The sequence below is a fragment of the Emydura macquarii genome, unplaced genomic scaffold (genome assembly GCF_026122565.2).
Source record: "Emydura macquarii macquarii isolate MOO-44397 ecotype Brisbane River unplaced genomic scaffold, CSIRO-AGI_Emac_v2 contig_2422, whole genome shotgun sequence".
In the NCBI taxonomy this organism is placed as follows: domain Eukaryota; kingdom Metazoa; phylum Chordata; order Testudines; family Chelidae; genus Emydura; species Emydura macquarii.
In genome coordinates this window covers 28,604,158-28,631,439 of record NW_027132559.1, presented here as the reverse complement: position 1 = coordinate 28,631,439, position 27,282 = coordinate 28,604,158, and the positions used below count along the sequence as shown (strand labels likewise).

General features: G+C 40.8%; 1 protein-coding gene across 4 annotated transcripts in view; it reads right to left on the bottom strand.

Annotated features, from left to right (window-relative positions):
• The window catches only part of ICA1 (islet cell autoantigen 1), a 98,906-nt gene that overhangs the window by 54,577 nt on the left and 17,047 nt on the right, over positions 1 to 27,282 (bottom strand). For 2 of the 4 annotated variants that reach the window (XM_067562133.1, XM_067562131.1), the window contains 4 exons: positions 26,459 to 26,630; positions 19,616 to 19,688; positions 17,855 to 17,978; positions 15,731 to 15,929 (listed from right to left, as the gene is read on the bottom strand). In XM_067562133.1, coding sequence (XP_067418234.1) covers positions 15,731 to 15,929; positions 17,855 to 17,978; positions 19,616 to 19,688; positions 26,459 to 26,630 — 568 coding nt within the window. The remainder of the gene's footprint in view (positions 1 to 15,730; positions 15,930 to 17,854; positions 17,979 to 19,615; positions 19,689 to 26,458; positions 26,631 to 27,282) is intronic. The other 2 variants (XM_067562134.1, XM_067562132.1) reach the window with 1 other exon arrangement.

The window sequence follows — 27,282 nt, the reverse complement described above, 5'->3', positions numbered from 1 at the left end:
TGATCTCATACTGTAAAACCATCATATGTATGAGACTTGGTAAAGCAAAAGGTAACCTAAACACATTGTCTATATAGCTACAAGGAACTGCAAGCATACACGCTAAAGAAATGGAAAAGTGGAAGATATTTGGTGGATTCATAGGGCTGATCAATAAAAAAATACTGCACCAGTTTAAATCAGTTTTTAATCTCATTTTAAATTAACTGATGCAAAACCTTACGTAGAGACTCTCATTTCAGTTTAAGAATGGTTTATGTGGGTTTAAGCATAAGCTGGTAAGAGATATACTTAAGCTAAATTGATACGCCACTCTTAAATCAAAATAAGATTGTCCACACAGGGTTTTGCACTAGTTAAAAGCTCACCTTTACAGCACATTTGTGCATAGCTATAAATAACCTTCGAAAAACAGGGCTACACACAGCTTTGGCTCAAAACATCCGGAGATTTCTTGACACCTTCTTGCTCCAGCTCTGATATCTACCCTTTACATCTGAGGGAATTCTACACATATTATTTTAAAATTCTGCATATTTTATTTGTCAATAAATAAATGTGGATGCTTCAACGTAGCAGTGGGGAGCACAGGCCACTGGCTGCCTGGAGGTGGGAGATCACCCTGGAGCCTTCCCCCCCCTCCAGGACATGGACTCGGCCGTGAGGCTGCACCTGTTGCTGACTCAACACAAGGGCCGGGCCTGTCCCAGAAACACCCTGGGCCCCCACCCCTCCATGCCAGGTGCATCAAGATTACAAGCAAATGGGACAGCATCTCACAAGCATGCCCAGCCCTGGCCCCCAATACAGGTGTGGGGCAGGCAGGCTCAGCCTAGCTGGATCCAATTGTGGAAGGATTCATTTGGGGGGGGGGGGGGGCACGGGGGAGAGGATCCATGAGTGGGGTGCGAGTGGCTCAGTGGCAGGTCTAGCTGCATGCACAGGGGCTCACTGTGGGGTTCTGGGTGCAAAGGGGAATGGGACTCTGGAGGGGGGATCCAGGTGAAGGTGGTTGGGGCTCATCTGGGTGTGGGAGGACATGCTGAGGGACTGGGGCTTGGGGGTGTGAGGCTCATCATGTTGAGGTGTTGAGTGCAAGAGGCACAGTGGAAGATGGTCTAGGTGCAGAGGTGGGGGGGGCTGCCTGTGTGGGGAGGGGCTTGGCAGGATGGGAGTTTGGATGCAGGGGGTGAGGCGGGTTCAGATGTACAAGGGTTGGGTGGACAGGGGAGCAGCTTCTTGTGCAGTGGTCCTTTCTCCAGCAGCTAAGAAGTAATGGGGGCAGAAAGTGTATGGGAGATGCTGAGCTTCCTGAAGCCAGGGGAGGTTTCTGGGGGTGGGGCTGACCTGCCCCCAGCCACTTCTTGCAGGGGAAGAGGAAGTCCCATCCTGCCCCACACCCAGCCCCGTTGGGACTAGCAGCTGAGCCCAGCACAGAGTAGGAGCCAGGGCACCCTCAGCGTTGTTACGCACCTTCCCCCTTCTCCTCTCCCCCGGTGATTTACCTCTCTGCTAGCTGTTCTGGGCATGTTCAAAACCATGTGCCCATGCTGTTGGGGAGGGGCACAGAACCGCTTGCACAGCTTCCCTTTCAGAAAGTCATTTTTCTGCAGGGAGGAAAAAAAATCTGCAAGGGACATGAATTCTGTGTATGTGTAGAATTCCCCCAGGAGTAATTCTTGTGCTCTTTATATACCAGCTACCAACTCTTTGCCCCCTCCTCTCTACCACTCATACATCTTTCCCAATCACTCAGTCAACAATCTACCCCAAACAGTGTGCAGCCCTATCCTGGATGACTGTGCCTACCTGTGACAAGGAACCTGAAAATACCACTCTTTTACACCGTGGCAATCCTTGGATAGCTTGTTGTCATACCAATAATTTAATGTATTGGTGCCCATTTTTTTTCAAGTGGCTAGTCAAAGTCTGAGGCCCTGTAGGTGTTTCAGTTGGGAGCAGAAAGTAGTGATAGTCAGGTTAGGGTGACCAGATAACAAATGTGAAAAATCAGGACAGGGGATGGGAAATAATAGGCGCCAATATAAGAAAAAGCCCAGAATACCAGGACTGTCCCTATAAAATCGGGACATCTGGTCACCCTAAGTCCAGTATTTTTTTAATGCAGTTGCATTTATTTACAAAGAACGTACACAGTCCTAGGTCTCTGAATGCAGAAGGAATCAAATAGCAGGAAACAAATTATTTTACTCACAATACCAATAACACTCTTTTCCATCTGCACCATGGACCCAAAAACATCTCCCTGGTTTTCTTTCAGGGTCAGCCACTATGCTTTCAGCTGCTTTCCTTCCCACTCTCACCTACCCAAAATAATAGTCAGCAAAAGCTCCGAGTGGGTTCACACACACAGTTTGACCTACATTGGGGCTTATGCTTACAGTTATGTTAACTGAAGGATGAGTTTCCACCTACTCATCTCCATCGGGTTTTTACTCAACCCATAGAAGGTTGCACCCAGCACAGAACAGTATATTGTGCACACACACACACCCCCCTTCCTAAACATTTTTTTTTTTTTTGGCTTGCAGTATAGAAAAAAAATTGTTTCTGATTCTTTTAGCAACTAAAGCACTCAGATGCTCAAAGATATTTAACAGTTATTATGCGAAGCTGAGTTCTTGTTAAGCAGGTCACAGGCAATGCTTTAAGGAAAAAAATGTATATCATTCCACTGATTATAAAACTTTGCATGAAAATCAGTTTTGCCATTGAAAGGTTAAAATACAATACAGTGTCAATTGCTCGTGTTCTTTAATAATCAACCAACAGAACACACAACATTTTCCTCAAGCAGTTTTAATTTAGAAGTTTGTCAGGAATTTATTCACTTTTCTATAAATTGGATTAATATGCAAACTATAAAAAAAAAAGAGAGAGAGAGCAATCATTAAATAACTGCCTAGATAAAGAGAAGTCAACCAATATATTTTGTTTCTATCTTTGTTGCCAGAATGTCAGATCTTTCCGCTTTAAGAACCCTAGATGTATACCTCAAAAAGCTCTTCTGTTGGAAACAAGTTTCAGTATTAGTCAAGCTCAGCATATGTGCTATTGTAGAATGCAAAAGATGTTGACACAATAGCAGAGAACATCAACCACTGTCATGGGAAGCAAAACATTCAAATTCAACCTTTTACTTTACTGAGCAAAATGAGACCATCAGCTTGCAAATAAGAGGAAAATATTAAACTAGCATTATTTGGCCAGATTTTACATTAAGAGCTCAAGGTAAGAGCACAGAATTGAGCACGCATCTGCGGATCTATATTTGTGCAGAGATGACCACAACTGCGTGCTTGTATGGGTATACCTTTAAACCCCAAATGTGGGCACATTTTTGTTCTCAAACCTTATCTGACCTTTTTTACTTAAAAATCTGGTTTGGTTGAGTCAGAATATCTAGTTCATAGAGTTATCACGGATTTGAAAAAAATCGACAATTATCTCTGTGTAGAATTTCACAAACAACTTGCAGGATAGGATGTTCTGAGCTTGTGTTCATTGATTTTGCAAAATTGTATGTTTTTACAAAATACATACTTTATGGTTAAGAAAAATCCACCATTTTTAATTTAGTTAATGCAAGTTGACAGTCTAGGAAAATTTAAAATAAATATGTCTATGTATGCATGACAACAAAATAGAATACAGAGACACTGATTAGAGCTTTGATATATGAGGACCTCTTGTTGCTCCCATTGCATACATTCTATTTTAAGGGTAAGCAGCTGGACCATACAAAAGTCACAGCCTGGCACTTATTTTTCTTTAAACTTTCAAAATGCAACCTTATATTTGAAGTCTAGGGAACAGAATTTTAAATATCTTTTCACTCCAATTAAATTTTTACAGGCTCTGGGAAGATCCTTAAGCTGCATAAAGGAGCGGGAATGGTATAAAAGTGCTCTGGAAGCCCCAGTTCCCACTGGGGGAGGATAGCCCCCGCTAGGCACCATGGAACAAGGCCATAAACCTGTTTTCCAAGGACTCCCTGAAAACCCTGATGATGGCAACATGCCAGGGTTGGAGGCAGGAGAGATGTATTGGTTGGGACTACAGCACATATTACTGCAGAGATTCTGGGCAGCACTGTGGCCCATAGGGCAGCCCCAGGAGCTGCCGTAAATTAGACATGCTTCCAGCAGCTGGGTATCTGACCCCTGCACTCCACTGGAACAACTTTTACAAAGGGCACCAGGATAACCAAGTTGTGACTGAGTATGGCATTTCATGAGGTCAGGCGTCTCGTAGGGTCTTGAGGCTCCCTAGCAGAGACCCACATTTGTTACAATGTTTATGCAGGAGAGAGTTTGGACATAGGTAAGCTTTAAAAAGTAGCACCTAAAATTCAGCTGACTGAAAGCTCTTTAGAATATAACATGGAGAAGTTATTCACTAATAATCATAATTCACATGTAATGTTATGTCTCTTGCATGTCAGTCTCATCATTGAACCTCCCCTCAACCCATTTCAGTGATAAACATCTGAAATATATCATTTAACCTGACCAAAGCTGATATTTAATAGTAAAAAAATGATGGCTTAGAGTTTCCTGGTTATTGTTTAATGAACCAATAATTATATTTCCATTTCCTTCAAAATAACTTAATTATAAAACAGTTTTCAGGATATTTGCAATTTCAGGAAGATTCTTTATATATCTTGCTGCAGTACTGTTGAGACTCTTCTCTCCCCCACCCCAGAAGAAAAACCTATAAAAGATAACTGGAACCTGCAAGGGTATACCAGAGCCAAGGGGGGAAAAAGATTCAAAGATGGAAAATGGCATGTTAGATCATTATATATTTTAGTGCTCATTCAGTTTAGTTTTTAATAGTCTCGAGCAATGGAGGAAGAGAGATCAAAGACCACATTATATTTTCATAATTAAATTATATCAAAGCTATATGATATGACTGTACAGCAAAACTTTCACAAAGTGAAGCAGATGGACCACATTATGGATGTGCCCAGGCACTGTAGGAAGGGATCAGAGAAAACTCCTAGGCAGTGGTTACCACAGAAAATCTTGGTTCTCTTATGTAAATAACATTCTCCCAGCAGCTGTACTCTCCTTCCTGTTTACTCATCTCTCCTGCAGAATTTTCACAGTTGAGACACATCTGTAATTCATTTTTTAAAATTAATTTAAAAAAAATATTTTGGCTGTACTACTAGCCTCTTCAGATTATGAAAACTGAAGGAGTTTTCAAATTTAATTTACTTCCACAACTTATCAGTCCCCAGAAAAAATCATGGAGCAGATCCTCAAGAAGTCCATTTTGAGGCACTTGGAAGAGAGGAAGGTGATCAGGAACAATCAGAATGGATTCACCAAGGGCAAGTCATGCTTGACCCACCTGATTGCCTTCTATGATGAGTTGACTGGCTCTGTGGATGTGGGGAAAGCAGTGGACTTTAGCAAAGCTTTTGATACGGTCTCCCACAGCATTCTTATCAGCAAATTAAAGAAGTATGGGTTGGATGAATGGACTATAAGGTGGATAGAAAGCTGGCTAGATCATCGGGCTCAACGGGTTGTGATCAACAGCTCAATGTCTAGTTGGCAGCCAGTAACAAGCAGAGTGCCCCAGAGGTCGGTGCTGGAGCCGGTTTTGCTCAACATCTTCATTAATGATCTGGAGGATGGGGTAGATTGCACCCTCAGCAAGTCTGCAGATGACGCTAAGCTGGGGGGAGTGGAGGTTAGTGATACAATACAGACTGACCTTGACAAATTGGAGGATTGGCCAAAAAAAAAAAAAAAAAAAAAAAAAATCTGATGAGGTTCAACAAGGACAAATGCAGAGTCCTGCACTTAGGACAGAAGAATCCCATGCACTGCTACAGACTGGGGACCAACTGGCTAGGCAGCAATTCTGCGGAAAAGGACCTAGGCGTTTCTGTGGACAAGAAGCTGGATATGAATCAACAGTGTGTCCTTATTGCCAAGAAGGATAACGGCATATTGGGCTGCATTAGTAGGAGCATTGCCAGCAGATTGAGGGAAGTGATTATTCCCCTCTATTTGGCACTGGTGAGGCCTCATTTGGAATAGTGTGTCCAGTTTTGGGTCCCCCCACTACATAAAGGATGTGGACATATTGGAGAGAGTTCAGCAGAGCGCAACGAAAATGATTAGGAGGCTGAAGCACATGACTTATAAGGAGAGGCTGAGGGAACTAGGCTTGTTTAGTCTGCAGAAGAGAAGAATGGCGGGGGGGGAGGGGGGATTTAATAACAGCCTTCAACTAACTGAAAGGGAGTTCCAGGGAGGATGGAACTAGGCTGTTCTCAGTGGTAGTAGATGACAGAACAAGGAGCAATGGTCTCAAATTGCAGAGGTCTAGGTTGGATATTAGGAAAAGCTTTTTCACTAGGAGGGTGTTGAAGCACTGGAATGGGTTGCCTAGAGAAGTGGTGGAATCTCCATCCTTAGAGGTTTTTAGTTGTGGCTTGACAGAACCCTGACTGGAATGATTTAGTTGGGGTTGGTCCTACTTTGAGCAGGGAATTGGACTAGATTGCCTCCTGAGATCCCTTCCAACCCTAATCTTTTATGATTATATGACGTCTCAAAGCCCCTTCCAGTCCTATGATTCTATGATAATCAAAACAAAAAAAGTAAATTAAAATTGGATTTTATATATTCTGTTGATTTAAGCAATTGCTAATGTGTTTTTAGATTAATTTGTTATATCATGGTGAAACAGAAAAAGTTCTGCATAGTTATCTGAAGCTATTTAATGGATAGCCATCATTAAAATCTTTTGTTCTCTTGCCCTAATGTGATCTCATATTTATATTAATTTTAAGGTAAACAGCTAAACCTAATCTACTTTTTCATGTCTCAACTAGTAATTCGAGGTCATTCAAAATATTTTGTATCCGTAGCACAATTTCTAAGCCTTTTATTTAATTTTACAGCCATTTCCCCAATTTCATTTCAGACCTTAACTTCTTAAAAATAATTGAATAGATGATGAGCAATCTCTTAAGGGCATGTTTCGATCTGTGGAAGCTACTATATTCTGTAAACAATACATCTTAAACTGATGTAATCTGTTCCAAGAAACTTGCTTTTGTTTTTAAATAGCACTCTTTTATTATGCTTTCAAAGGGCATCTCTATCATACATTGTTATTTTGCTTTAAACCTACTAATAGCAATGTTGTAGTCCTTCATGCCATTTAATATACATTAAACTGCTGCAGGTAGCTACTGATTTTATCATGCTATCTATAATGGTTTTACAAATACGTGCTGAAATAATCCTGCTACAATAATTTAAATTTCTACAGAATATAAATGTTTAAACAGAAATGTTTTTGCAATATAAAGTCATACTGTCAAGATAAGTATATCTTCTAAAATTCAGTCTCGTTTGAGTCTGTCCATTTAATGTCACTGGATTGGATTATGGAGGAAGACTTGGAAAAATGTCAATAGACACTGACCAGGTAAGACCTCTCTGTACTGAAACGCCATCTGCCACCATGGAAAAAAACAAAACCCCACAGCAGTGGAAAAGATCATGATTATTTAGGAAGAGGAGTGTTGACAAAATGACTTTAAAAACAAACAAAAAAACCTCAAAAAACCCAGATGCATGTTTCAAGACTGATCACCAAATAAATGTTTCACATAAACAGGCTCATACATTAAACAGCTCCAACTGCAACAATGTACATTTTAGGATTTCAAAGCCTACATCAAAAGGAGATATTATTCTTAGCATCATTCCTTACCACCATGAAACCTGACATTTCCTTGGCCACATATCTGTGTCTCCATGCCATGCTCATCAGCTCACAATCTAAATACTGGGTGTAGCAATGTGACAGCGGTTGCAGCAGCAATGCAGATGTGTTTGATTGCATGCAGAACCCATGAAAACTGGAATTATTTTGGGAATTTTGGAATAGATAGCAACACCACTGTGAATATTAGGGATCCTCTACACTGCAGCCACAGCTACTGTACCAATACCTCATGTCAGTCTTATTGTAATCCAAATTTGCAAATGGGCTGCTTATTTTGTTATAGAGTTTTTTGATCTGGGAGTGATGGAGAGAGGTGAACTATCACCTTCATAGTCTGTCTCATGATGTCTGTTACGCATGCAGTCAAACAATAACAAGAACAGCATTATGAGAACTCCTATCTAAGAGGTCTACCATCACGACAACCTAGTCTATTTCAATGTTCCCAGGCAGCAGCCATTTTCTTTCCATCTTCTGCTGGCCTCTCATTTGTGAACTCCCATATCTTTGTCACTTCCAAACTACACTACTCTACCAGTTTGTCTACACAATGCTGGCAAAGTGCATTTGAGGGTGTGATCTGAAAGCGCTCAAACATGTTGCACTCTAACTGTCCGGGGTAGACCCACTGATGTACTCTAAAAGGTACTCAGTCTGCAACAGAACTAAGTTAAAGCAAACTAGGTACCTTTTAGAGCACACCAGCAGGGTCTCCATGGGACAGTTAGTGCACTTTACAAATCACACCATGTGGACAAGCCTCTAGTTGATCTACAAGGGATTAAGGGTTAATCCACACTGAAAAATTACATGGGTTTAGCTACAACACTCAGGGGTGAGAGACATAGTTAAGCCAACCTAACACTCAGCGTAGACAGTGCTAGGTTGACAGAAAAATTCTTCCCTCAACCTAGCTACCACCTTTTGGGGCAGTGGATTACCTACAGCAATGGAGGAACCACTCCTGTTGCTGCAGTAACTAACTATACTGAAGGGCTACAGGGGTGTAGCTACGACGGTGCAGCTGTGCTGCTGTAGTATTTTAAGCATAGACACAGCATAAGCCTGGAAGGCGATTTGGAAACATCAACTAATACATAACACAGCTAGCTGCTGTCTATGTTACACCTTTACCAGAGCTGGTAATCAATTAATTGCATGGTTTGCATCCACACACAGTGTTGTTAGTAACTATGGCAGCTGAAAGTCTATTGCCCATTCAAGAGGCCTATGCGGGCAGAGTTTTCTTTAACAGATTCGGCACACTTTGCTGCATAGGAAGTCAAACCACCTCCCAAATGAGTATCATTTGCAACATTAGTACCCCCTTTTCTGGATCTCTCAAAGCTGTGAATAAAAAAAAAAAAAGAGAAACATCCCTCCTTGCAGCCTCAGTAAGTATAATCCTCAATTGAATTTTTTTTATCAGACTGGACAAAATACTAGGAAAATTCACTATAAAAGTATAATCTTGCCTTGGCAGAGAGAGTTTATTTGATCTAATAGGTATCTTCCATCTTTATTTTCCATGATTCCCTGTAACTGTGTTTATGGTCCTTCAGTCAGTTTTCAAAACGAGTGTGCTTGTTATCCTAGCCAATTTGAATTCATTTTCAGAAAGACTTCACAAGGCACTGTATCAAGACAATATTTCAGTAAAGCCCAGATTTATTACATTTAATGCAATTCCTTTTTCTACTAATTTAGTAATTTGATTATAAATATTGCTCTTCTAAGATAAGTTATTTATAAACCTGTATTGTTTATTACTCTTCATTCTGTTATCCTCTAAATGCTTACTGATTTTCTTCTCATTTTACCAAAGACCAAAATTAGGTTTACAAGACAGCAATTGCTAAGACTGCTCTTATTTCAAAGATTGGTATCATATTTGGTTTTCTTCCCATCTCGGTCCTTTGGTGCTTCCTCAGTTCAGCATGAATTTTAAAAAGTAATAAACAGCTGTTTGGTACAGTCATTAACACATTCCCATAGCACCTTCAGATGTACAGTACCTATACCTGATTTATTATTATATAAAAACGTAGTTTTCTTTCAAGTATTCCCTCCTTTGCTTTCAATCTACAGCTTTATTTAGGTCTTTATTACTCCCTGATTATGCACATCAATTTCTAATGTTTTCTTCTTAAACATACTTAAAATAGGATGTCAGTAAGTCAGCCATTTTAGGGTGGTAGTTAATTTAATCTCACTCCTCAGCTGCTAGTGGGCCTACTTTCTTTCCAATGATTCTTGCCCATCCCTAGAATATTTATGAACAAACTTCTTCATCTCTTTGCATACTGTTAAAGTGCAGTACAAAAAAAATATCTGTTTCCTTGCCAATCTTAATAGAATCTGTAAAATGTCCATTGGGGAGTCCATAGCATTCATGGAGACCTGCAAGCACGGAGCGGCTGGTATTGCTGCATGCTCCTCCCTGGAGCTCTGCTCCTCTGCACCCTCCAGGAGGTTGTGATGCGGGGAAGCAAGGAGCAATATCAGGGCTCCCTGCATCCAGGTCACTTTCCCCACCTAGGCTGTGCTGTGAGGCAAGAATCAGGAGCTGGTGCTCGCTGCCCTCCCCTTACGCCGCTCAGGTGGGGAAAGCGACCTGGTTGCAGGGAGCCTGGACATTGCTCCTCGCTCCCATCTCTCACAGCCCCACAGGGGTGCTCAGAGGAACAGCATTCCAGGGGGGAGAATGCAGCAATACCAGCTGCTCTGTGCATGCAGGTCAGTTTCCCCAGGTGGGTGAAAGAGGGGTGGTGCAGTGGTTAGGGGCAAATGAGGAGTGGGGAGCCCGCAGGGGTTGGGGAGTGGGGATTGGTCACACTCAGAGGCTTGCTGTGTGTAAGAGTCACTAATATAAAAAGTTTGAGAACCGCTGTTGTAGAAGGAATGAAACAGTGAAATGAGAACTAACAGGTGGAACGTGAAAAACTATATTTTAATGGAAAATGCAAAAAACTTACATGGTTGTTTTTATGAATGTTTCTTGCTTACCTGTTTGTGCCTATAACTAATGAAAAAGTATCACTGATTTGTGGAAAGGTGGCTTTGGAGGTGTGTGTGGCTTTCTTTTTTAAACATAATATACCAGTAACTTGTCCTTGGCGAATTATTCTGCTGCAGAAGTCCACATAAGCACCAAGACGGTTTAGTTATCTTAGCATAAATTCTTTGATCTGCAATGTCCTAAAATTATCTAAAATATGTGAAACTGTACCTGATAGTCAAAATATTCCTGGGGGCCCCACTAGGGCTCACATTTTTATTTTTAGATGAATAAAGTTCCTTTCTCCTCTGTCCCTTATGGAACCTGGCATTCATGTTTTAATGTCTGACTCGCCCCAGGGCTCTTTGCACATAAGAATGAGGATCCTAATCAGACACAAATACATGCTGGAGATTTAGAAGCCTAAGGTCTATGGTATGTATGAAGGGTGCATCTCCTACTTGTTTCCTGGCTCCTGGCTGAGGAGATTCTGAGTTTCCACTAGACCCAGAAACTGAGTCTGTATACATCCTCACCTTCAAAGCCTAACTTCCTCTCCCTCAGGTTGGATAGAGCTTTCTATCTAAGCTCTTATTATGGCACCTATCACCATAATATCTGAGCACCACAGAGATGCAGGACTTGCAATGCACTCCAGTCAGGTTGGATAGAGCTACCTTTCTAGGCTCTTATAATGGTACCTATCACTATAGTATCTCAGCAACACACGAGTGCAGGCCATGCAATGCACTCCAGTCTGAGGAATCCCATAAGGGAAGATAATAAAGCTGCACTGCAGGCTGAGCCCCTGCACCACTTCTTCCACCTCAAATTGATCTTTTCCCATGTTTGTTTAATTGGGACTAAAGCTGATAAAGAAAGTGTCTGCCTGAAGTTGAAGGGGAAAGATGAGATAATGGGGCCAACCCCACTCAAAACTTACAACTCTAGCTGATGGTGGCTCAGCTTCACTGACAGGTCCCAATCTGGCAACTCTGATTAAACCCACCAGTCTGGATTAGTGCAGTCCAAATCCCAGGACCGATGGCAGGCAGGGTAGAGAACAACAATGGAATAGGAAGAAGGGTACAGAAAGGAGTAACTTGTTCTATGAAAATGGACACACAATGTACATCCAGCACTGTGACACATATGGTTTCCCTTAGAGTCACATAAAGATCAGCACAGTAAACTCAAGAGCAGGCAACTTTGGATCTTCTCAGTGTAAGATGGAACATGAGGTAGCTGATTATGTTATATGTAGACACACCTTATTGTGTCCATGTAATCTGTTGACTGAAAAAATGTCAGAGGGGCATAATATTTGTTGATTTGCATCGTCTTCTCTGGTTTGACACAATAAGGAATGCAATCGTCTTACAAATAATAAAAAAGGACATATTTCAGGTTATCTATGGAAAGCAACACTAGATCACTTGAGTCTGGAGACTTTGTGGGACTCAGGGTGTTCATGCCGGTGCCCCAGCAAACAGCAACAGTAAACGTGTGCCCCAAGTACCTCTGCTGTTTTGACAGATAGCTACCAAAAATGCTAGTGATTTAACTCCACTGTTATCAGCTCTAAAAATACTGTTTGGACTGCTGATCTTTAGCTTATAAATCCTGCTTTTTTTGAGGAAGGACATCAGAAATTCATCTATATGAATTTTCTTTAGTCTCTTAAAAAAGCCACCAGATTTACAATTGTATATGTATTATATTTAGAATCTCTTTAGGAAAAGATATATATTCCAAACAACATTCATATGACTAAATGATATAAATACTGCCAATGGCAGATTTCTTCACACTAACTAAAAGAAATTAAAAACACACGTTTACTTGAAAGCTAAAAAAAGATTACTGTTAAAATAAATACCTTGGTCTCTTTGCAATCCAAGTCTGAACATCACATTTTTAAATTTTTTAAAATAATCCCTCCAAGGATTTGAACTCAACCTTACTAACTATTTGTATCACTGAATATGCAACACCCAAACCAAACATTTTGTTTTTCCTCTAAGTTGGCACTTTACATTTACAGATTTTGTTTTTCCCAAAGTCCATAAGGTCTCTTACTGAACACAAAAGTACCGCATGATTTCTCAGTTGTAATTATATAAATCCCAAATTCAACTAAAAAAATCCAGTAGAACACTGCCACACTATGGCACAATTTAGATTTGCAAGCAAGAGGAGAATAAAAACAACTCTGCTGTCTACTGTTGAGAAGTGCAGTATCTGAACACTACTTAAATTGATCTATGTCCATGGAGTAGCATGAGCGCCACCATAACTTGTTAAATAAAACCTACCTACAAACATCTTTTAAGTGTAAAGCAATCCAAGTTTTCTCCAATGTTAGAGGAGACAACAACAAAGATCATTTTCATAAAAAGGCTACCAATCTTTGAATACACACAGACTAGTTTGATGCAGCAATTATTCAGTGCAAGGGGGAACTATAGAGATAGTCAATATCAAAGGCATTACCTTAACCCAAAATAGGATACATTTATTTTTCTGGCTATAAAATGAAGGGCTATTGTCCTTGGCATTCCAATGTGGTCTGAAAGCTTGAATGTTTAACTTCTCCCCGTCCCTCTCTCGGCTATTATTTGAGATCTCCTCCTAATAAAATTTTTATCCTTCTCCTCTTCAGCAAAGCTACAGAACTTTGGCACACAGTTACATCAAACTGGTTTATTTCTTTAGCTGCAACAGAAAAAACTGCTTACAGAATTATACGTGTTTCAAAATACTTAGCTCCTAGGGGCAATGTTCTAAATAGGATGCAAAAGCTCTTAAAAGCTCTAAAACAAGACCTTCATAGCAACTTTTGGAAGTCTGCGTTGCCAACTATGAAGCATAGCATCCTGATAAGACTTAAATTTCATGGACAAGATTTTAATTATGCTAGCTTCTCAGACAAAACCTTCATTATCTTAACTACTCTATCTTTATTATAATGCATATCTTCCACATTACTTGTTTCACAAGAAAGGCATAAATCAGGTTTGCATGACCATTACCAATACTGTTTTTCAGCTCTTTATTCAAAACACTCTTTTTATAGTGCATTTCCACTAAATCAAATTGGCCGAGGCCAGGACAAGACCAATTATTTTGCCTGCAAGAACCTGCCACTATAAGAATTTCCCACCAGACATAATAAAATACAAGTCGGGTGCCCTGAGATTTGCAGGCATATCCTGTACTAATGCATTCAAAGAAAGATTATGTAAAAATTTGAGAACTGTCTCTCTCCCACCCTCAATGCTATTGTCACAGCTTGCACTCTCAAATATTAGTATGAATTAGACATGCCAATTCTTTCCTATCATGATGTTTTATTCAAGTTTTAACCCCTTCACCTCAAACCAAACAATATATTGTGTTGTATGATCATATGAAGACATTTACCTCATCTCAAAATATTTCCAGTTAAAGGAGACAGTTAGTTTAAGGCTTCAAGGAGAACAAGTTCTCTTTCAAACAACAACAACTACTATCTTTAGGGCAGATATGCACTAAAGTAACTTCCAGATCTCAAGCCAACGACCTACAAAACTGTGCCATTTCAGTTAAAATTATAAATGCATTAATTCAGAGTGTAGGTCTTTGCCGGTGATCCAGGATTCTGCCCCCTCACTTCAATCAAGATTCATAACAGTAAGCATACTATTAGTTCTACATTCTGTGGGAAGAACAGCCACCAGTCCTATAGCTACAACTGTAAAGACCTCATAAGAATGAACGGTCCCAGAAGAGAACAGCATTAGGCTTGGTCGATCTATGCTTAAAATTTATACTGACATAGCAATGTTGGTCAACAGCATGAAAAAGAAAACAAACACCCCTGACTGACATAGCTATGCTGACAAAACCCCCAGTATAGATGCAGCTATGCCAACAGAAGAATGTTTTGTTGGCATAGTAACATCGTTTAGAAGAGTGGTGTTCCTACACTGACAGAAGAACTCCCATCTGAGTACAATGAGACACAGATTTTTAAAGGTAGTTAGGTGCCGCTGCACTCAGTGGTGACTGTTAATGGGATTTAGGCACCTCAGCACTTGAATCCCTTTTGAAAATAAGACTTGGGTATCTAAACCAGTTAGTCATTACAATGCTGAGTGGAGCAATTCCTAAATACCTTTAAAAATCTGGGCCTGAGTCTAAAATAGGTTCAGCAATGCTGACATAGGCTCTGTAGCATAGACACAGCCTAAGCAACTTCTACATTGTTACCTTGAGGTGTAATATCTTTGGGCTAAGCTTGGGTGAATAGTGATTGATTGTCCCAGTTTCTGGGTGCCGAACTTGAAATATACCTTGAAAGGGCCTGATTTTCGGAGGTTGAGTGCTGAGCACTTTCTGAAAAAATCAGACCTCTCTAAAGGTTTCCCAAATTGAGTACCGAAAAATAAATTGAGGCACCCAAAGAAATCACTCATCACTTTTGAAAATCTTGAGCCCAAACTGTTCAACTCAGCAATAAGTATTATGGCATTTCTATTTGTCTACACAAAACTTTCGTACTTTCTAGTAGCATCATGAATTTTCTCCATATCCCTGTTGACTACAGACATGTCTCCTTCTCAATCATTCACGCATTTCCCTCAGTTAAGCATTTTAAAAAAGGATAATTTTGTTAAAAATATATATTATATAAAATACAAAATGGTATTCTAATTAGAACCACGTACTTAAGAACTGTGATTTCTTGCTACATACTCGGCCCCCCCCCCCCCCCCGCCTCATCATCTGTGAAAGCTATAATATTCCATATCAAATTAATGGGTATTCTGTCACATGGAAAAGATCAGTTATGATTAATTGCATCCTCAGTGCTGTTGAATGTCTTCCTCAGAGGAATCAAAATCATGCTTCATCATCATTTATCTTGCTTCCCCCTCCAGCAAGCCATAGGAAACATCATACCTTCCTAAACTTCTCCATCTGCTTGTAGAGATCTGGATCCAGCTCTTGAGAGACGTCTTTCATCCACAGCAGCGCTCCTCGGTATTCAGTCCGATACTGTTCCATTCGGTTTACGGTCAGCCATGTATCTGATATAGCCCTATATCTAAAAGTCTCCACCTCTTGGTATAGTCTGCATAAAGGAGCACGCAATGCCAACCTTCAAAAAAAACAAACCCAAAACATATTTAACTGATCCATAAAAAAAGCTACCATTATTTTTAATAGCAAACAGACATATAATGGAGCTGTTTTTAAAAAGCGTGGAATGGACATTTCAGTTCAAAGAAATTCACTGAACTGACGACAACATGTGAGATGGTCCAAAGACTGTGGCCACGTCTATACTGATAGCAGCAAATTCGCCGCTGCCAGATCGATGTTTCTGGATCGATTGAGCGGTCAATGTAGACCCGCTCAATCATCAGGAAGTCGACGCTGGTAAACCACTCCCTCAAGTAGCGTAACGCTGCGTCGACGGGAACGCTGTCCCTGTCGGCACAGCGCAGTGTAGACAGCGTGCAGAAGGTAAGCAGAGCAGTCGACATGAGTTACGCAAGCTACTCTGCATAGTTTGCGTAACTCCCGTCGACTGCCACTGAATCTCCAGGTAAGTGTAGACCAGGGCTCATATAGGGTCGTAAGTGAAAAGAATATCTTTGTGTCTCTGCTGTGTGTGCTTTCTGCATAGGAGTCATGATTTTCACAATTACTTTCAGCTTCTCAAATCAATGACAAAGGAACCTTTTTCAGTGTATTTTTGATTAGTTGCAAAATGTATCAGTGTATTTCTGTCAATTAAAAGGTTTAGACAAATGAAATTAGCAAAGGGGCGTTTTATTGAATAGTCACAAAACCTGTGAAAAAGCAGCTGCCTTAATTTATTACTAGCTACATACCACATATGTGCCAGAACTGCAATGTTAACCCTACCAGTAACCTAATATGCAGTTTAAGAATGTAACCTTGATATTTGCAGATAAATTGTCTGCTTGACTGATGACTTTAGTGTTATCTGATTTTTCAAAGGAATTTGAATAATTCTGTTTAAAAGCTATTTAGCTTTATGATATTTTAAGGTATTTTCTGCCATATTCTGAGACCCAGCATTATGGAGAGGCAGTTGGGGACATCAGCTCCCTTTCCCACTCCCACATTCTATCCTTAACAGGCTCTCAAAAAATCCTACCCATGACTAACCTGTCCTTCCTCCCTCTTGCTGCTGCCTTTCCATGCCGGTAGCCAGCAGCAGCTTCACTGGGACACACTCAACAGCCTATTAGTGGCATAAAGCAGATTTAAAAGCTAATTTAACTATCTACCGAGGGATTTCCCTAGCACAGGGGAATTTCTAGTTAGTGTAGGACTGACATAGCCAGGGAACTGCTACATCTGTCGGATCTTCCGTTACTGAGCTGGCCAGAGGCTGATGATACAAAAAAGTGCAGTACTGACTTGTTAGGAGAAGGGTGGGTCACAGAAGTGGAAGACAGAGTTGGCAGACTGGGCAAGGGAAGGATGTATGTGGCTTCTTTTTTATGTTGGTTAAAGAAAGATCAAAATGTTGGCTGGCTCTGAGTATTTATATAAACAAAACAGTTTTCATATGATACAAGATGATTTATGTGGCATGGGGGCACTGATGGAGGGGTGGGGGTTAATGCACATTTATTGGCATTCTAAGAGAACCTAGTTTTCCATGTCAAAGGTTTGTATATATTGGATGCATGTTACATAATTAGCTACAGAGAGGGATTTTCAAAAACATCTAAGTTACTTAGGAGTATAGTCAATGGGATTTGTGCTCCTAAGAGATTTATACGCTTTTGAAGAGACCACCTGTGGCTGTTACTATCTGTGTTAACAGCCAAATTCTAACCGAAGATGCTCCCAATATCAAGCTCCCACTGTTCAGCATATGATGCTTTGAGTCAAGCAGCCACACTGTTCAGCTCAAGATGGAGTATTTCAAGCCAGTCATTTGAGGACACTGAAAATGTGTCAGAACAAAGGATTTGGTCCAACATGAACGAAACCATGGAGTAACACTTCCCTAATATCACTTATAAACTGAAGATGACATACCTTTGCTGAGAAGAAAAGCAAAGGGCCTTTCCTGTGGCCTGCATCATTTTTCCTGCTCTAGTTTTATCCTGAGAACCCTGTGATCGAAGAAATTTCCCCAATTCATTTTCTTCCTGAGACAAAACTAATGAAAAAGGAATGAGTGGTCAGATATGTAAAATTTAACAGGTTTCAAAAATGTCAACACCAAAAATAGGATAACAAGTCACTTCAGATCCAAGCAGCACAGTACAAAAAATCTTTTCCTAATTAACCTTCATGCTGTTCCTGCATTTATGAAACAAAAGATCAGATTCGCTTGAGCACACCTGTCAGTGTAATTTGGTGTAGCATTGTAAGCTTTGGTGTAGTGTAATAAGAACTGCAAAATGATCTCTGGGCTGAAAGTCAACAGAAGAACATGCTATTTCTTGCTTGAATAAAGATATTACCTTGGTTAGATCATATGAAGGAGGCTGTTGTGGCCTGACAATATTATTTCCCTTGATAATTTGCTGGTTTTTTTAAAAGCTCATCAAGCCAGATCCTCAGATGATATAAAATAGCATAGCTCTGTTGAAGCCAATGTTGATTTACACCAGCTGAGGACCTGGTCATTTAAAACCTCTCCCCTTTTCTATTATTGTACTATTAGTCGGGGATTTAATTCTTCTGGCTAAATGTGTGATTTTCTTTTTAAGCCAATTGCTGGACGGTCTGCTTGCTTTATGATTCTACTGGTATTTCAAAAGCTGCATAGTTTAGAAGTCCTGGGGGATTGAAAGTGGGAGTGTTACATAGCAGAATGCAGGGTGTTTCTGGAGTGGAAGTAAGTAAACTGCATTTGGTTGTGGCCTCAAAGCAGATCTCTGCAATGCCAGAAAGTCACAACCACTCTCACTTCATAGCCACCCTCCTCCAGACCGGCAGTCTCCTGCAGCAAGCACTTTCTCCTGCTCCCACAGATTAGAACTCTCCACACATACCTCCCTGTCTGCCAGCCTCTTGGCCATTCATATGTCAGGTCACACAGACTTTATGTAAAACAAGTGACATGTGAAGGGAGAGGGACATAGTAATTATTGCAACTGAAATATTGTTAAACAAATTATATTTCTAAATGTCAGCAAGGGCCACTTATTAGTCAAATCCACTGTATGCTCACACTGCATTCTAATCAAGTATGTTCCTCTCTATATATAATCTTCACACAAAAGACTTCATTTGTGTCACCACTTGTACAATGGAACACTAACTCTGATATACTAAACTATTGTGTAACCTCTTTTCTGATCTGCCACTCATCATGGCTGTCCACATGTCAGGGCCAGTTTGACTTTATCAGTTCAGTGTTATGGCTGTGTTGTGTTAAGAACACCATCCCCCCAATGCACCTAAATTCACTTCCATTCTTCAAAAGCAACAAACCTCACCAAGAAAACCACATTAAAACAAATTTGGAGTTTCTAAAATAAGCTGCTTCTGAATTCAGGTGAGCCAAGAAATTAGGACTTGATTCTTGAATGCTTTCCTATCTCCTGCATGTACCCGTCTATCCTGGCACAGTGTCACACATATACAATTTCAAGAGAATTGTCAGAGCTTGGCCAAATTAGGAGGTTAGTTTCCAAACTGGGTTTATAATGGAAGGTTATCTTCAAATCTAATTAGGATGAAGAGAATAGCATTTACCCAAAGTCCTTCTACACTCTGTCACACATTAGTTACTTCCATATTGCAGACTCAGCTCCCTGCTTAACTGCTGTAATTAGTTATACTTACAACAAATTCTTTTTTGATAGAGTTCAATTGCTTTAAGCAACTCCATACATGTTCTCTGAATTGAGTGGAACAGCTGTAATTAAACATAAAACAGGCAAATTATAAAACACATGCAAGAAACGTTCTAAAGAAAAAACAAAACTAAAAACAAAGATGTTTTTTCTAAAACAAACCAGCATTACTTGTAATTAAAAAAAATCACTATTTCCTTATTAAATGTGTTGCTTCTAATACCATCTCAGGCTCGAATGTAAGATTTTCTTAGATTCCTTTATACGTTTTTGATCTGTCTATAGTTTCTGTAAACAATTTGAACATAAGAAAAAGGCAAACAAGAAAAAAACCAGAAAAAAACAATTATCTTTGTTTTTGCAAAATTAAATGACAGTTCAGCAAGAACATGTTTATTTCTTATGTTTCTTTACTGACATTGTCAAATCTGTATGCCAGCCATGAAATTGCACAAACTCTATTTTGGAATGAAAAAAAAAAGTATGTACACGTACACGTACACACCCCACCTTAACTCGAGTATATGAGATAACAGAACTCCTACTAGCTTTTCAATATAAGGTGCCACAGTCTTGCAAAGGGGCCATGGATGGTGGAAACTTACTGACTTTGGTGGGACACTCTAGCTAGTGGCACAAGGATCCCTGCAGATCCCTGTGCAGGACTGGGGCCTTCGTTTATAAATCAATAGGCAAAGCTGTTGATTACAAAGAATGTTCAAACTGATCAGTTTCATTTCTGTTCCAGTATAGTCACATATCAGTGAGAGCAATTTCCTAGCTTCAATTATTATTTCTATTATGATAGCACCTTTGGGACCCAACTGAGATCTGAGCCGCACTATGCTAGGCACTACACAAAGATTCTGTACAAGGCACTCAGCACACAATTGATCATACTTAATCGAAACTTCAGTTTGGCCTACTATACATTTGTGCCAGGCTCATCTATCAAACAGTCAGCACTACTTGCAGTTACAAAGTTATTTAGGTAAAAATGTGCTTGCCTTTTTCTATTTAGCACACACTCATTTCCCTTTTTCGGATCACACTAACATCAACTGTGTTGCTGCAGCATCAACAACAGGGCTGAACAAGCCCATGAAGCATGGTTTTGCATGGACCCCACAGAATGACTTTCACATTACCACTCTGTTGGCTCATAACCCACGATAAACAACATTCACCATATAAGTGCAACATAACAGGATAAATATTCACAGACTGCAGTGAACTAAAGCACTATTCAGAAAGATACACACATTCCAACAACTGTCTGGAACACAGATACTTTTTATATATTCATTTTCAAAGCAATCATATTGACTTCAAGTGAAACTTGAGAGACGAACCCAGAAGGATAAAAGTCAATAGAGAAAAATGTCATTTTCAAAACTACAGGCTATTCTAAAGTAAACTGTAAAATAAATTCTTTAAAAAGGAACAAACCTGATACCTATATAACAATTTATAGCATGTTAATATGTAGCTAGATACTCTGCATTATTCGCTACAAGTTGGAAACCCTTTTCCTTTCTTTCCGAGCTACACAAAAGCTTGGAAGAAAGATGTGCACTGTGTGTTTTGTAAAAGTGGATTTCTGGAGAATGCAGTACTATATTACTTTAAAACTTTACAAAAATTATAATACTTATGCAGTTAGGTTATGTGTATGACACACTGCAATTTTTAGAAGAGTAAAAAGAACACCTCCGGGCAGACTGTTAGGAATCATGGCACAAAACCCAAATTGGTTGCGAATTCTATTATTAGATTTCACCAACCAATTATCAAATGTAAACTCTTCAGGCACTACAATTGCCTTAATATGGAGTCACAGACAGTCCCCTTAGGTACTCCGCTCTATCTCACCATCCAGGTGAGTGTACCTTTGTGATAGATAGCCCATCACACCAAGAATCACAATAATATTCAGGTTACTCCCAATCCCAAAGGGCCAGTCATTTACCCCGGGTCAACTGCACCTTATGCCAAAGACAACATATATAGCCAATGCGATAATAAACTCTATAAAGAGTTATTAAACAGGAAAAGAAAACCAGAGTTATTTACAAGCTTGAAGCAGGTAAACATAGATACACAAGTGAGTTACAATCTTAAGTTTCAAAAAGGTAATAAAAGCGTCTATCATCAGTAATGTTAAGATTTCGTCAAGGTCATGTTGCGGGCAATCAAAAAAAATTCATGGAAGTCTGTGTCTTTTACTAAATATAAGGGGGGTAAAGGGACTGATGGGGGGCTGACTGAAGCCCATGCTACGCAAAGTGAGCCCGAGCCCCGCTGGGGGAAGAGAGGGGGAAGACAGGGATCCACCACACACAGCAGCCCAGGGCTCCAGGGTGCCCTCAGCGGCCTGCAGCAGCTCCCCCCCCCAAAAAAAACTCTGCCGTCCCATCTCCCCGCCTCTGCCCAGTTTAAAGCAGAAAATGTCATGGAAATCTCTGAACATTATGGAATCAGAGACTTCCATGACAATTTTTTTCTTAATCATCAGAAAGCTCTACATGTCCTTTAGGGCTAACCCAGACTAAGCACCTGGGGGTCTCTCATTTATACCTAGAAACCTCCACCACCCCAGAGTCCAAGCAGCAGAGAGATACCAAGTTCCTTTTATTTAGGATTTTTATCCTCCTCCAGCCACATGCTCTGAGCTGCAAACTCAGCTGATGGGAGGAGTCCACTTGTATGACTCATCTTCACGGGGAGGAGGCGGAACAAGAAAAGTCTTTTGTCCTCTTGTTGATGGAACACCGGGAAATGACATTTGCAACGTCCCACAGTTGTACCAGTCTACCTAGTATCAACAGATCTTTCCTTTTGGGAAGGGCATAACACCTTCTGTTGAAGCTCAGCCCTTCATACTAGTTAATGACTCTCTCCTATCTGGTGATTTACAGTCACTGAGGCTCACAGTACAACCACTCAAATATTGCCTTACAACATGGAATACAGATGTTATGAGATTAATATAGGCAGCAACTCACAAGTATTCAACAAAATCTAAACACGAAACATTTTTATAATTCCAATAAGTATTTTAACACCACCACCACACAGGTGAGTCAGACTGATTCCAGCTATGTATTAGCTGGTGTTCAGTTGAGACTCGGAGACTTCGGCATGATGTGGCACCTAGTTTTCCAGCATCACACATAAGTCTGCCCCTTTTGTGCCAAATTTCAATCTGGATATATAACAAATGTTGAAAAATGTGTGACGGATGTACCCATGTCCACTTCCTACACACTATTGTAATAATCTTTGCATGAAATATGCCTTGTGAGGTATCATTTGAAAACTCAATTTGCAGGTCATTATTGTTCTGGTGAAATATGAGAAGCAACACTGTATGTGAAGTTATAGGATTCCCCTGTATGGTATTAACGATACATGTTCCAAACTAGAGGTTAGCAAACATGTCTGTCTCAAAGGAATGTGTGCTCTTCTTAATTTGCATTTAAGCAGTAAACAGAGTCATCAAACAGGAAGGGGAGACAAAGAAAGTTCAAGGAGCTGGAAAAAACCAGCAGGGAATATCCTTCCACATAAACTCTAGCTCTTGAATCTCAGCTGGAAATGTTTTTCAAGGGAGGGATTGAAACTATAAAAAGGAAAGTGAAACACCCCAATGGGCTCCCCTCTCCCCATGGCATTCGCTACGCCTGAAGCAACAAAGGAAGCCTTCATTGAATTCTGAGAGAAGGGGTCCTGACCTAGGGGGTTTGGTCAATAAGACTGCTGTGAGAAAATTTGCTTGAATTTGATATAATTTGTTAAATAAGGCATTAGTAGCATTTTAACTTTATTTTCTTGTAACCACTTTTAACTTTTATGCCTCATTACTTTCACTTTTAATTTTCTCTTTGTAATTAATAAACTTGTTTTATTGCTTTAACTAATCTAGATTTAATTGCTTTAAACTGAAGTACAACAGAACTTCAAAGATATGAACAACTCCGGAATGGTGATTGTTCATAACTCTGAAATGCAGCTGATGAAGTGGGTTTCTGCCCATGAAAGCTTATGCCCAAATAAATTTGTTAGTCTTTAAGGTGCCACAGGACTCTTGCTGTTTTTCTGAAATGGTCGTAACTCTGAACAAAACATTATGATACAGTACCCTGCAGTCAGTGTCTTCCAGCTGAGGCTGGGAGAAATCTCTGCAAAGGTGGTACCTGGCAGCACTGCCTGGTTTGCAAGCAACTCCCTGCCCTATTCCTGTTTCTTGCCTTTGGGCTGAAGTGCGGTGTGGGCCTGCCCCATGCCCTTGGTTTTACAAGCACCAACCCTCAGCCGCCTCCCTCCAGGGCTCACCCTGCTCTGTGCACTGCCACCGTGCTTCAGAGGCAATATGTAGCAAGGGGTTGGCACCAGCCTGCTACCAGTACCCCTTCTTTCTCTGCCCCTTGCATTCCCAGAGGTGCTGGCAGGACCCAGGACTGGCACAGGCAAATCTTGGGCTGCATCAGTGCACAGATGGTGGCCCTTTAAAACTCCTCCAGAGCACAGCATGCAGGCAGCAGCTCGGGCTCTGGCTTTCATTCCAGGCCAGGCTTTGGGTGCAGCAGCAGCAGCTTCCCCCTCAGCAGCTCGAGCTGCCACAGCTTCTTTCCTGGGTTTGGATTGAGCTTGCAGACTTGCCCCTCTCCTGATGCGATGGTGTACCGTGGGTCTCCGACGCCCGGGGGGGCCAAGCCTGCATTTGTGCCACCACCCCCCCCCTGCCTCAGGCCACCCCCATGCAGGGCAGGAGGAGTCCTGGCACTGCCCCTCAGCTGCCTCAGGGGAGTCTGTACCTGCGGGAAGGGTAAGGGGGGGCGTGAGACCTGGGGGTTACAAATGCAGGCTTGGGTCCGCCGCCTCCCACCCCCACACTTACCCGCCATGCGGTGCCCACCTCTCCCGCTCCAGCCCCGCGTGGGCTTGGTCAGAAACGGCCTCAGTCCCCAGTGGGGGGGGAGGGGGGAGCATCCTTCACAACGCGCAAGGGGCGGGGTGCGCAGGAGCAGCCGCCCATCAGCCTCCTGTGCTCCTCATTCGTCGTGAAGGGTCCCCCTCCCCCTCCCCAGCCTCAGGCCATCCCCCATGCAGGGCAGGAGGGTCCCGGCGCTGCCCCCAGCTGGCCCTTCATGACGCACAGGGGGCACTGAAGGAGCTGGTGCCCACCTGCAGGCCAGTGCTCAAGGGTCTGGCCCCCGCAGCACACCACTGTCCTGACAGGTGAAAAAACAGTGTCCCCCTTCTGATGGGGTGGGGCTGGGGGTAAAACAGTGCCTACAGCTTACAGAAAACAGCACAGACCCCAGGCTGCTTCTGCTCTGCATGTTTCGGCTGCCTTGGACTGGCAGCAGAGCTGACTGCAATGTCTGTGAACCTCAACGTCTTCACCTCTTACGTGTAAGTGGCTCCCCTCATGTGGCAAGTGAAGTTGAAGACAGGAAACCCAGATGTGCTGACCTTGATGACGCAATACAGGCATAGTATAGTATTTGCTGTCTTCCCCCCCTCGCTGCTGCCTGATTGCTTACTTCTGGTTCCACATGGTATTCGGTTCACCGGTCAGTACGTAATGCTGGTGTTCATATCTTTGAGATTTTACTGTATCTAGGAAACTCCATTTGAGGTGGTAAGTTGCGTGCATGTTATTTTTATTAAATAAGTAACGTACTTTTATATAAACTAGTATTGTCCAGGAAAGGTCTGGGCAGTACAAGACATGTACCTGGGGGAAAACCTAAGACTCGGAGTGCATTGGTGTCATTCTGCAGTATAACTAAGGCTGTAAGAGCCAAGGTGTGGCTGGCTGGGCTGCAGCACACAGCGAGATATAGCTAGCAGTGAGTTGCATACTGGAGAGTGTTTGTGAGCTGTCTAGGCTGGAGGCTACAGCAGCAAAGCAGTGTAAAGGGCACCCTAGGTTAGAGGGCGGAGGTGACAGCTATTCAGTCTGGATTGTATCCATGTGGTAGGTCACAGAGTATAAAGAGACATTATCAAGGGTTTTAGGCATAATATTTTAAAACAGGACAAATAAGTATAGTGTTACAGGGGAAAAAATTAATGAAATTATAAAATTATAAAAAATTATAAAATGCCAGTAAATATCTTCTATTTACATAGCAATTTTTAACCAGCATTCAAAAGACTATTAAACCATGATCACTCTCTACAGACATTCTGTATAGCAGCAGCTCTATACAACAGTCTGAATGAAGAACTTAACCAAAATTACAACTACAGGAGGAACATATAGCTAGGAAATCATTTTCCAAGTTTTAGCACTCCTGCAGGAAAGCCTGACCCCACTGAACCAATAGAAAAAACTCCAATTGACTTCAGTGGGGCAAGGATTTCACCCCAATATTTTGAGAGCAAGTGAAAAATTATTTGTTTAGCTTCACCATTCCATTGCTTAGAACTTTTACCACCACCATGATGCCATTTTTATAGCGCCTCCGAAAACATGTTTTCTTTTAATATTCTGCTAATTCAGAAGCAACATTTGAACACTTTTTCCAATGCTCTTATGTTTTGCATAGTGAGAACTATGTTAATTGTGAAGCAAAATACTGCTGAGGTGAGGTCTGCTTGTTTGTGTTTGCTTGTTTTTTGTTGTTTTAAAAGATATAGTTAACAATAGTGGACATTCAAGAATGCAGTACTCCCACTCCTGACCACACCTCAGATTATACACAAAAATACAAAGGATGGTACACACACATATGTAGATACAAACACACAGACTTGATCACATTATCAGATTTTCAAAAAGATTTCAGTCATTAATTCCGATTGTAATTTAAATACAAACCTCTAGTTTAGCATCCAGGTCTGCATCTGAAGCCACAACATGTTCATCTTCCTTCTTTCCTGTGACTTTAATAAGGGTTTGTTTTGTTTTCCAATATTTCTGCTGCATTTTATTGACCACAGATTTTTCCTGGCTTTGAGCATACTGGTCATAAAATTCCCTTGAATAACTGCTAAAAACATGTCAGAAACAAAATTACAATGCTTGATTAATAAAAAGAATGAGGCTATTAAAAAACTTTCAAACATTTTATTGGATTTTAAGGAGTTCCAATAAAAAGAGGGAAAAAAGGAAAAGGAAAATTCATTCCTACAACATGTATTATTATATTTACAAATGCACACATATTTTCTTTATCTGTGAAACTATATAAAGCTACAAATTATGAACAAATACTTGTGATTAAGAAATAAAGGCAGGCTCGAATAAAAACCTTAAACATTCCTGTATGTTGGAATATTCAAATCCTAAACCAAGCTGCAGCTAATGCTCTTTGCTAGCAAACTCCCCAATTCCTTTTAGCTGAAAGAGGTATTAGCATAACTCAATATATTCATGAATGTTTCCAGTCTTTTTTTTTTGGAAGCATTCAAACCACTTCAATTTGAATATGGTAAACTGGTAGTGTTGCCAATCATCAATATTTAGCCGTGAAAAATTCTTTCAATATTATAGAATGATTTATAGCAGATGCAAGAAAAATGTCTGTTTGTGTTTTCATCTACTTGTTCTGTAATGCATTTTTTATTTAAATATTGGGAGAAATTTAAGGTGAAATCCTGACCCCACTAAAGGGCTGCAGCAGAAAACTGCCATTGTCTTCA